The 12,520-nt window shown below is 43.4% G+C and overlaps 1 protein-coding gene across 2 annotated transcripts; it reads right to left on the bottom strand.

Annotated features, from left to right (window-relative positions):
* Positions 1–235: 235 nt before the first annotated feature.
* LOC310935471 (uncharacterized protein) lies at positions 236–4,523 on the bottom strand. 2 transcript variants are annotated; one of them, XM_083899375.1, is made up of 7 exons: positions 4,303–4,523; positions 3,914–3,946; positions 2,674–2,718; positions 1,573–1,611; positions 697–726; positions 426–575; positions 236–310 (listed from the first exon to the last, which is right to left on the bottom strand). In XM_083899375.1, exons 1-6 carry the CDS (start codon positions 4,364–4,366, stop codon positions 448–450), a joined length of 339 nt encoding a protein of 112 aa, XP_083755501.1. In that variant the 5' UTR covers positions 4,367–4,523; the 3' UTR covers positions 236–310; positions 426–447. The 2 variants fall into 2 exon arrangements, with proteins under 2 accessions (XP_083755501.1, XP_083755500.1); XM_083899374.1 differs by having other exon boundaries at positions 3,914–4,523.
* Positions 4,524–12,520: the final 7,997 nt, after the last annotated feature.

Consider the following 12,520-nt stretch of genomic DNA (forward strand, 5'->3'; position numbering starts at 1 on the left):
CCTCAATGGACGCAGTTCTACAGGTCACCAATAGCCTACTGCTCTCTTCATCTTGGTGAAATACCCTGTGATAATGTAGACAATAGCCTACTGGTTGTATTGACATGTGTCATAGCCTAGCCCGACAGTCTTTTGTGTCTTTTTTTGTGAACATCAGAGTTTCTTTAATACTATTTCTGCTGGTCATAGAAGAAAAAAAGGATTTGACTTTGCCACAACAATGATTACAATAGAATGCAGCTCTTTATTTATCAAGAAATGAAGCTATTCAGGCATATTGAGGAAGCCAGCTGTCCCATCCTCTTCATGCCTAAAACACACATACAGTTTCAGATAGTTAAAATGAACAGGGGAAACTGTAATAATATTAAGAGGCAATTAAAAATATATCATTTTAGAAACATTGAAAATAGAAATATCCTCACCATGGTGTCATGTAGTTTTCACTTAGCGCATGTACCTCTTGTTGGACTGAGGAGATGACTGACCCAACAGCAGCATCAGCAGATCCTGCTGTTGGTTTTGATTCTTAATTACTCTCTCCAGTTGTTGTTGGACCACATTCTTCTGACATTCTTAGAGGGGAAGTTCAGAAAAGTGTCACTACTTTGGTCACAGAAAAATATTACAATACTTTACAATGTTTAAAAACAGAGATACGTTATAGTTAAGGTATTGTGACGTTTGCTGACTTACCTCCACTGGATTTATCAGTAGGTGTTGCAGCTGGGGGAACAAAAACACAGAAAGTTAAATAAATACTGCCAAGTCAGCAATAATTTATGTGAAATTCAAACATGATTCAGTTTTTTATTAATATTTTACAGCAAATAACTCTTTTAGCAGTGACATACTATATACATTCATAACACAGTGATACAAAATGTTGTACATGGCCTTCAAACCAGGTTATAAACCATAGGTATCATTTTTTCTGTTTCCTCTAACCTGTATTTGAATTAGTGCAGTCTCTTTAAAGAGGAGAGGGCCACTTGGCCATGATTCACATGTGTTATATCACACCTGACAACCGTTCTATATGGTGGATTTGAGCTGTGATGATAATAAAACTGGCTCTGTTTCTGCCTGAACACCCAATCGCATTTTTATCTATCTATCTATCTATCTATCTATCTATCTATCTATCTATCTATCTATCCACCCACCCACCCACCCACCCACCTATCTATCTATCTATCTATCTATCTATCTATCTATCTATCTATCTATCTATCTATCTATCTATCTATCTATCTATCTATCTATCTATCTATCTATCTATCTATCTATCTATCTGTGTCCATCTATATATCTATCTATCTATCTATCTATCTATCTATCTATCTATCTATCTATCTATCTATCTATCTATCTATCTATCGGGGTCTTTGAGGGTTTGGACCCAAACATCAACAGAAACAATCAGTGTCACTTTTCATATAAAAATAAATAAATAATAATAATATGAAAGTGTATTGCCAGATTTATACCTGGCATTAAATTGTGTTTTTGGTGATCATATTACAATCAGGTAGTATAAATGCACACAACATATAATTCTGTCAGTTGTACCGGACTTTAGAGCATCCTCCAGGTTGAATTCAAAGCCACCTAGGAAAGAGAAGTTTAAAATGTTTAAATGGTCCTCTTAGTGGACCTGTCACTTAAAAGTGAAAGATCCAAATGAACAATCAGAGATGCTCACCTGAGTGAATTTCCTCTTCCTAGTTGTGTTTCCTTAATATATCCACTATATACAGCCACTATAAAAGGTCCTATGTTCCCCGCTTTCCTCCAAAAGCACCCGGGGGGATCGGGGGGAACATAGGTATGATCCCAATACACATTAGCTTTAAGTGATTGTTGCTGTCAACCAACGAAGCATTTCTTAATTTGTATGGAATCGTCAAAAATACCATATTATTATTATGATTATGATTATTATTTATTGAATAACTAAATCAGACCTTTTCTTTGAGTAGTGGTAATTAAAAGTTAATAATTGATCACATTTTCTTATAAATCTATGCCTCCAAACAAATACAATATTTAAGTAAAAACCTAAATATAGAATAAATTCTTCTTGGCCTTAAAGATGTTGTCACATTTGTCCAATCAGCATCTAGCTCACTGCAGTGATAAAAACCTATTCTCTGCCTTCACATAGAGAACAGTTGAAGCTAAGCTTCAAGTAGTTTTAATGCGGAGGCTGCTACGGGAAGACGATCGGTCATCCACGATAAACGTGATTCAACACAGTACATATGTGACCACATTTTAGAAGAAGCTGAGCTTCCCTTGCTGTCTTAGAGCAATCACCATTGTATTCTACACACTGCACTGCTGACTGGTCTGCCTTTCTATCTCTGAAATACAAAATCAAGATCTACGGACTATATCAGAAAATGTCAACAACCTTTCTAAATTCTGGAGAGAATAAAACAAGTCTTTCTCCTGTTCAAACTTTCCCAGAACATATTTTCAGAGATTCAGTTGTTATCAGGTATACATTATTGAGCTTGTGAGCCGTTTTGACAAGATCTCCCCTGTAAAAGTGATTTGGATGCTTCTGCACTTTCTTGAATACTGTATAGTGTAAACTATTTTAATTCAGTGTATAGATTTCATTTAAATTGTCGGTTGAAATTATTAAGATTAGATTCATACACTTACCTCCTTGAGTGCCTTTAGTGGGTTTGGGGTCTGACGAAGAGGCTCCTATAAGATACAATATTTAAAAAAGAAGATTTGAAAAATACATCAATCCATTCTTTTAGGGGACTAATAAGATTGATACCACTTTTGCATGAAAATATTAAGGTGGACCTCTCATCACTCTTTCACGACTCATACTCACTATTCTTTTGTCCATAAAAGTTCAAATGTTGAAAAAGTTTAACAAACCTGGAAATCATGATTTTCTCAAATGTCTTTTCAGTTGGAATGTTTTTTTTTGTCAAATGGAGCAAACAAAACAGAAATGATAATATATTTATTTAATATTTAAGAAGCTGAAAATCAGATTGCTTGTGTTAATTATTACAAAAAAAAAGAAAAAAAAAAAAGATTATCGATTATCAAAACATCCATCCATTTTCTCCCACTGTATCCTCTACAGGAGGGTTGCCGATCTCAGCTGACAAAGGGTGATAGGCAGGGTCACGCCCTGGACAGTTCCATTATCAACACAGTTGATGATTAATTAAGTCATTGATTAAGTATTGATTGACATTGCAACATATTTTTTGGTTAATATGTTGAAATGTTGTATAATAATTCAAAATATACTTGTGCACATTTTTGTGTGCACACAAAAAATAATGCCATACATGAACACTTTCACAAAATGATGTACCATAAACAGGGAAGACCTACATACAGTGATTTCAAACATTGTCCTGAGAAACATTGTCTTCAAACTATCACAAAGTTCATTGCAAAGTGGTCAGCCACAACCTGTCCTTGTTTTCAAAAACTAAGCCTTTGGTGCATACTCTTTTTATATAAGATCTTGATAACTTACCTGTTAAATATTAACCTCTTAACCCTGTATTTAGGAACTTTGCCGAACAGCTTTTAGTCTTGCAAAATGTCACATTGGTTTTGAGTGTCCCAACTTTTCTGGAAAATGGGATTTGTAGACTATACTATTAAGATATTCCTAAACATTTTGAATACTTGCAACAGTCCAATAATAATTGCACTGTTGCCTCACAGCAAAAAGAGGCTGAAGAGATATAGGTTTTTCTTTCTTTCTTTCTTTCATTCATTCTTTCTTTCTTTCTTTCTTTTCACACTAACCTGAACGCACATGCATGTGGTAATGTGGTAGACTTGGAAAAATTCAGCTCAGGCACTGGACACATTTAACACTAACTACTATATATAAACTCTGGCACCTGATGTTACTCACCTCTGCCACGAAGAAATCCAAACAGATTTAGCCCTGTTAAAGAAAGACAGACAACATTCACCAATTGATATTGATTTCTCCCCAAACCAAATGTGTCAGCTCTCAGTCGTATCATGTTTTTCTTTCTGTTTGCAAAAACTATTGTTATTTTGCTACTCAGCCACCTGCAGCCTGTTTCTAAAGCATACATCAGTAGAACTGTAATTGCGTCGTACCTATGTACCTATGAGATATTATAGATATTCAGGCTTTCTGAAATAATAGGTTACACAAAGTACACTTGGATGAACAGAGATACTGATATGAAAACACGAAACATTATCAGTAATTAAAAGATGCCAAGGTACAGCGCTCAACTAGTAATATTTGCATTGCAATATTCAACTTACCTTTTGCTCCTACTGCTGCAGTAACTGTAAGCAGAAGAACAATGATTCTCAAACCAAACTCCATGATAACTAAAGCTTTAAAATGTTAAAACCAGCTTGCAGCTCAACAGACACAACTACCTGTGGACAAGAATGTGCAACTCTCTGGTCCTGTACAGTCCTGACTAAACCATTTAAAGGACTGACAGGGAGTGTCTGTTTGAGACATAATGTTTACATCAGCTTATGTTGTGAAATATTGGCCCAGTGATCATGAAAAACAGATTGGTTTAAAAACCACAGTCATTACTCAGCAATTAGTGGTGAAACTAGTGTTGAGACTGTGTAATTATGTTATGTTACCATTGACAGAATTAGGAGCCTCCTAGTCTGTGTTACACACCAAATAAAACAAAAGTACATTATGTTTCTAATATGATTGTTGTTGTTTTTACTGATTTCAGAGACAGAATATTAAGGTGTATATCCAATGACACGAGTGAGTGCGAGTGGATTGTGAGTGAGCATGCGTTCAGTGAACAGATTATCTTTCCTTTCTCAGTTATTACAGAGATTTTTCAGGTCTCTGCCTCATGTTACGGTTACTGTTATGGTTATGGGGACGGGTAGGGGTCGGGAAAGGGACATCGTTAGGGGATATAGCGCATCGTCTCCACCTATCCATGACCACGGCTCTGCATTTTTGCAAGTTTAAAAAGAGACAGAGAGCGTGTCATACAAGTACATTTTAAATTATAGTTTGGACATTTATCCATCATCACTTTTAAATAATTTTTACCTCACATGGACATGAAAGCAGCTGGTCTACTTAGTTAAATTGGGGTAGCAGTGAATGAAAAAACTTATTTCTATGATGGTATGGTAAATGGTTTACAAAGCACTTTTCTAGTCTTGATGACAACTCAAACTTGCATTAAGGCGGATTTCAACTGGACGCGTTACAGCCGCGGCACGTCAGCGGCACGGTCGCCATTGCCGATCGCTTTTAATTCTAATCAATGAGAGCATTTCCACCAGACGCGCTGCGGAACGTCTCAGCACCGTCCCAGAAAGCGGCTCGCCGCGCCAAAGCGCTTTCGATAGGTAGCAGTATGTAGCAGAAACATAAAATAATTTATGACACCAGATCAACAGTTCTTCCACGTCAGAGAATGAAAGAAGCTGTGTTGTTGTTATTTCCTTTTTACACAGTCTATCGCGGGATCTCGCGAACTCATGTCCGTTCAGGATTATCGAGTGATATTCCGTGAATACCGCTGGCTCCCAAGGCACCGCCGCGCTGCTGTAACGTGCCCAGTGGAAATCCACCTTTACACGACAGTTTTGCCATGCACGCATTCACACTCACACATCGCATCTATATGCAACACATTTCCTGTCACTTCTCTTTCATACCCATTCTTGTGACCTATCATTACCTACCAGTAGTTTGAGTGAACGCTGTCGCATTTAGCTGCCGCTGCTCTCCTGCTCTTTTGTAATTTTAATTGTTATTTGGACCCTTTTCGTCCTGACTCAGACAACAATGTTGGTTTTATAGTCTACACTGGTTCTACCTGAAAAGGATCTGGCTGTGTCTGTGTTTTTTGGCTGTTTTTCACCTGACTGTGATGCTCCCACTCCTCACTACTGCTGTCTCCCGGTGCCTCTCACTCACTCATCATGGGGATTTACCTGACTGTGAGGTTTGTTCTCCTCTGGACTATCATGTCCATCACCTTACTCCAACACACTGTTGCTGAGCTCCTCCAGCTTGGGTTACATCCACCTGATCCCCCACCGATGCAGCGCTTCTGCCTGGACATCGCTCGCCCGCCATATTGAAAATACAAAGTGGATCACAGTGTGTTAGCTCGCTTACCCAGAGCGGCGGCTAACGTTACCTCATCCAATGAGCGTAGCGACATCAAAGTAGGATTACTTAACATTTGTTCCCTTACAAGCAAAGACATCTACTGCAGGACCTCCTCTTTGACCGCAAGTAGGACTTTTTGAGCGGGTATAAGTTAGCAGCAGGTTTGATATTTGCTGGATATTCATTTTCAAAAGACATTTTCTATTCTGATTGCTGACGTGTTCTTATTCTGATTGCTGTAGTAGTTGCCAATGGTAGGCGACTACTTACTACAGGTCAAGTTTTGCTGATATCTGCCATTATGGTGAAACCGTCTGAAATTAAATGTTTAAAATATTCACCAAAAATCAATAAATAGATATTTTCTCATTCCGATTGCTGCTAGTGATGGGATCGGCAGTTCATTTGAGTGTACTGAATCGCTATAATCTGTTCATTAAAATGACTCATTAAAAAGATTAGTTCACCGAATCGTTCAGTGCTAAGCAGGAGCCCAGTGCCCTGCTACGTGACTCACCTCCTCCCTGAGTGCAGTACGTTCGCGCCGCGGGTCATAGTGTGAGTGACAGTGCGAACGAGATTCATGTACTCAGCCACAGTTCACCAGTTCTCTGTGTCAGTTCGTTCGCGAACCATGACTGAGTCAGTGACTGAGAGCACGAACAAATCACAGCAGCACGGCAGATACAGTTCTTTTTACTAGTCACTCCCTCCCCCCCGATTCTTTCCAACCAATCATTCATGACCGACACAACACTAATTGCTGCACTTTCAACTACCACATCAATCAGAATGAGAACATGTCTTTTGTAAACGAATATCCAGCGAATATCAAACCTGCTGCCAACTTATACCCGGTGGTCTAACTGAGACATGGCAACAACCAAATGATTTTTCCCAACTCAATGAAGCTACACCTGTCACGATCCATTCCACTTTCCACATTTCTGCTTTTAGTTTGTTTTGTCCTTTGCTGCTCCCTGGTGTTTGTTTTCTCTCTCTCAGCAGGGGGCGTGGTTGACCCAGTTCTTCAGATGACACCAGAGATGACTCCACCCGCGCAGCTCCTGCCCAGCTGTTCCTGATCAGCAATCAAGCGGACTTATAAGGCGGGGCTTCGCACATCTCTGGTGTCAGATCCATGTTTTCACTCCGCTGGTAAAGACGTACACTTACCTAGCTAGTAGAAACCTTGACTCCAACCTGGTACTGAACCTTCCTCTCAGGTCTCCACGTCTCCTGCTGCTGAGAACAACACCGACTCACCTGCGGATTCCATACTTCCGGGATCGCTTCCTCCCTTTTGTGTCTCCAGCTTGCGCGCCATCTCCATTTCCAGACGAAGCAGCAGCTTTGCCACAGACTCTCTAGGACTTACGTTCTCCTCCATTACATCTGAGTGAGTTCGTTCCACCTGGAACACAAGACAAACTGTGTTGCCACGAGAGAGCTGTTGTGGATCCTGGCTCAGCTGTATTGGTTCACTTTAGCTTACCTTCGTGTGGTCATTTCCTGTGTCGCTTGTAAAGATCTGGTAGTTAATAAAAGAATACTTTTACTTACCTGCCTCTGTCCTGTCTGCATTCGGGTCCTCATATTATATTCTCTACGTTTCCTTTAACGGAAACGTAACAGTTGGATCTGTCGTGGATCGACCTTTTTATCAAATCGGCTTCAAATATAAATCACAGAGTCTCACCCCAAAAAAGAGACAGAGTTGCGTTCGTTGTCTTCAATCCAAAGGCATTTATTTGTAGATCCACAAAGAATACCCAGTGAGCTGTACCAAATCCAAAGATTAGGTACAAACTGAAGTGACAGACAGTGTGCATCGTTTTTTATAACCCTAATGGGGGATAGAACCCCCCTTACTCCCATGTCCATCCCCATAACCTTTCCACCTATTAGGATCAAATCAACAGGTTTAATTGTGTCGGATTGGTCATCTATTTCTTTTGTTTTTTCTGGTCTTAAGGCGTGGTTAACACCCTACTCCGTAGGGAGGGGTAGGTGTGTGACAATCATTGCCACTTTTTACGCCAATGTTTCACACAGTGTGAAAGTTTGTGAAACTTTCACAGCGCTGGGTGCTTTTCCCTAAGCGTGCTGCACTGTTGGCAAGCTCCATTGGCTTGCTCCCACCAACAGGTTCAGCCAAGTGTCACACCATGCTCTTCCCAACCTGGACTCACTGGGCGAGCTCCAGGATGACATAAAACACAGGCAGGATCTTCCCCCTAGGGGGCACGCTTACTGATAACAGGGTTTCTTACCATGCACACTTCATTCTCACAGTGGATGACATTCTTTTTAGATTAAAAGTACATGTTGATTATACAGGGGCTTTTCTGGCACATCTCATAACAAGTCACACTTATCTTTGTGATGAAAACACAGCTCCTCACTGGAGTAATTATCTCAACAGGTGTCTTCTTTTACTTCCTTTTACTTTGTTTTTCCTTCTCCTCTCCTAGTTTACGCACACTTCACAGTCTCACAGTTAGGGCTGTAATTAAACAGTTTACTTTACTCAATTGTTTCCTTTTGTCATGAAAAACTTTAACTTGATTTTCTCAGTTATTTTCACTTGTATGCTTAACCTTTGAAAACCTTTTCCTCCACAGATCTGACCAACCATGGACCCGGCAGACAGAGACAGCTTTTTTTTTTTTTTTATAAATATTTTTTGGGCCTTTTTGCCTTTAATGATAGTATAATATAGAGAGACAGGAAATGGGGAATGACACGCAGGAAAGACCACTTGGTGCGGGATTCGAACCAGGGTCGCCTGCAGCGAGGACTACAGCCACAGCATATAGGGCAGGTGCTCTACCAACTGAGCCACCACTGCCCCAGACAGAGACAGCTTTAAGCAAGCGCTCATCGCACACGGTGAATCGATTAGCCGCCACGAGGCTTTGCTAGTTGATGTTGCTAACGCTATGAAGATGCTAACAGCTAGCCTCGGGCGGCTTCAGTCCTCCGCTTCACCAACTCCTACGTCTCCTCAGTCTCTTCCGGTAGCTTCGTCATTTCGACCTGCTATGCACCCCCGTGAGCCATTTGTTCCGACTCCCGAACGCTTTTCGGGGGAACTGAACAAATGCTCAAGCTTTTTGTTTCAATGCTCTCTGGTGTTTGACTTACAACCGGCTACTTATCCGTCTGACCACGCAAAGATAGCGTTTGTCGCCAATCTGCTCTCCGGGAGAGCTGCTCAGTGGGCCGCGGCCATTTTTCGTAATGTTCATTCACGTCCCACTTCATTCTCTGCCTTAGCTACCAAGTTAAACCGAGTCTTTGATCACTCTTTTCAAGACAACGACATTGCTGATCGGCTACTCGCGCTAAGACAGGGCGGTTCTTCAGCGGCAGATTTCGCGGTGGATTTTTGGATTTGTGCTTCAGAGAGTGGGTGGAACGACACCTCACTTGGAGCTATTTTCTTACGTGGGTTAAACGATGATTTAAGGAACGAATTGGCCACTCGAGACGTAACACCTAGTCTTGACGCTCTAATAGACCTAGCCATTCGTCTAGACTGCAGACTTAAGGAGAGGCGACGCGATAGGCGGCGTTCTTCTCCTCGTCGTTCGACCAATATTTCTCACTTCCCCGTCTCTACCGCTCCGCCGTTTAAAGCACCCACTCCTAGCCTAAATAATAATAGTGAACCTATGCAGCTGGGCCGCACCCGTCTATCACCCACGGAAAGACGACGCCGACTGCAGTCTGGTTCCTGCATTTACTGTGGTCTCACTGGACACCTCATCGCCTCATGTCCCAGCCACCCAAAAGTTTAAGCTCACCAGCGCACGCAGGAGTGCGGTTTCTGTTCCTGCACCCATCAGAATCTCGCTTCCAGGACAACTTCAGTGGGGAGAAGAGAAGTTGTCCCTCACTTGTCTCGTCGACGATAACTTCATAGACACTCTTCTGGCTGAGCAGGCGGGGATTCCAACAATCCTGTTGGACCAGCCCAAGACCATCTCCGACCTCAATGGCAATCTACTCGCCGAGGTGACTCACCGTACCGACACCATCACCATGGTCCTGTCTGGTAACCACGTGGAGGAGGTCCAGCTGTTCCTCATCCCTGCTTCATCAGCGTCGATCGTCTTGGGGCTTCCTTGGCTGGCTCGCCATAACCCGGTCTTCAACTGGTCCACTGGTCCACTGGTCAACTCTCCAGTTGGAGCGTCCACTGCCACTCTCACTGCCTCAGATCTACCAGACCTTCTTCTCCTAGACCTCCAGACACCAACCCCGAACCTACTGACCTCACCGGCGTTCCAGCGGCGTACCATGACCTCGCTGAGGTCTTTTCCAAGGGCCGTGCGCTTTCGCTACCACCACATCGCCCGTACGACTGCGCCAAAGATCTTCTTCCTGGGGCCACACTACCATCGAGGCGTCTTTATAATTTATCTCGAGCCGAACGTCAAAGCATGGAGGACTACATAACCCAGTCTCTGGCGACTGGGCTCATCCGGCCGTCCTCCTCACCAGTGGGGGCGGGATTCTTTTTTGTGTCCAAGAAGGACGGGACTCTCCGACCGTGCATTGACTATCGTGGTCTTAATGATATAACCATAAAGAACCGTTACGCTTTACCTCTCCTTGATGCCGCCTGTAACCCCCTCAGTAAGGCACGAGTTTCCAAGTTAGACTTACGTTACGCCTACCATCTGGTCCGCATAAAGGAGGGGGATGAATGGAAAACAGCCTTTAATACACCCCTAGGTCATTTTGAATACCTGGTGATGCCCTTTGGCCTCACTAACGCCCCTGCTGTTTTCCAGCACTTGGCGAATGATGTGCTGCGTGACATGCTGGACAGGTTCCTCTTCGTGTACTTAGATGATATTCTCATTTTCTCCTAGACCGAAGAGGAACATGTCCAGCATGTCCGTTTAGTATTACAAAGATTATTGGAGAATAAGCTGTTTGTTAAGGCAGAGAAGTGTTCTTTCCATGCAAGATCTGTTCCATTCCTAGGGTTTATTGTGGAACAGGGGAGTCTTGCTCCCGACCCTTCGAAGATCTCGGCGGTAAAAGACTGGCCTATCCCCACCACCAGGAAGCAGCTAAAGCGCTTCCTAGGCTTCGCAAATTTTTACCGACGCTTTATTAAGAACTACAGTCCTATTGTTGAACCCTTAACGAAACTAACTTCTCCTAAACAGACGTTCCTGTGGTCCGGTGATGCTGAGTCTGCGTTCCTTCGATTGAAGGAGATGTTCACTTCTGCGCCTATCCTGTCCCATCCTGACCCAGAACGTCAATTCGTGGTGGAGGTTGACGCGTCCGACACCGGTGTGGGGGCGGTCTTCTCCCAGCGCAGCCTCGACGACCAGAAACTCCATCCCTCACTTTCTTCAGCCGTCGACTCTCTCCCGCTGAAAGAAACTACGACGTTGGGAATAAAAAGCTCTTGGCTGTCGTCTTGGCTACAGGGGACCGTCCAACCGTTTATCGTCTGGATTGATCATAAGAACCTGGCCTATCTACAGAACGCCCGAAGACTCAATTCGAGGCAGGCACGTTGGACTCTCTTTCTGGGACGTTTCCAGTTCACACTCACCTTTCGCCCAGGGACCCGGAACGTAAAGCCTGATGCCCTCTCCCGACTGTATGCTCCAGACCCTCCAGAACCAGAACCCAGAACCATCCTGCTGTCCTGGGGGCCGCTACGTGGCCAGTGGAAACGAGAGTTCGGGAGGCCCAGGCGACCGATCCCGACCCTGGAGAAGGACCACCCGATCGCCTTTTTGTGCCCGCAGCTGCACACTCCGAGGTCCTCCAATGGGGTCATTCCTCCAAGTTGGCTTGTCATCCTGGTACTACTCGAACTCTCCAATTCCTCAAACAGCGTTTCTGGTGGCCTTCCATGTCCCAAGACGCGGCGACCTTCGTCTCTGCTTGCCCCACCTGCTCCATGGGCAAGACTTCCAATCACCCGCCGTCTGGTCTTCTACACCCCCTACCAATCCCCCACCGTCCCTGGTCACACATCGCGGTAGACTTCCACCCTCCAATAATCATACCACCGTCCTCACTGTTGTTGACCGTTTTTCTAAATCAGTACACTACATCCCACTACCTGCACTGCCCTCCGCCATGGAGACTGCTGAACTTTTGGTCCAACACGTCTTTCGCATCCATGGTTACCCCGCTGACATCGTCTCGGATCGTGGTCCTCAATTCGCCTCGCAGGTGTGGAAGGCTTTTTGCTCTGCCTTGGGGGCTTCTGCCAGCCTATCTTCCGGCTATCATCCCCAATCAAACGGTCAAACAGAAAGAGCTAACCAGAATATGGAGGTAGCCCTCTGATGCGTCACCGCCCACCATCCAGAGGAATGG

This window comes from Microchirus variegatus, assembly GCF_963457635.1.
Source record: "Microchirus variegatus genome assembly, chromosome: 13".
NCBI classification, from domain to species: domain Eukaryota; kingdom Metazoa; phylum Chordata; class Actinopteri; order Pleuronectiformes; family Soleidae; genus Microchirus; species Microchirus variegatus.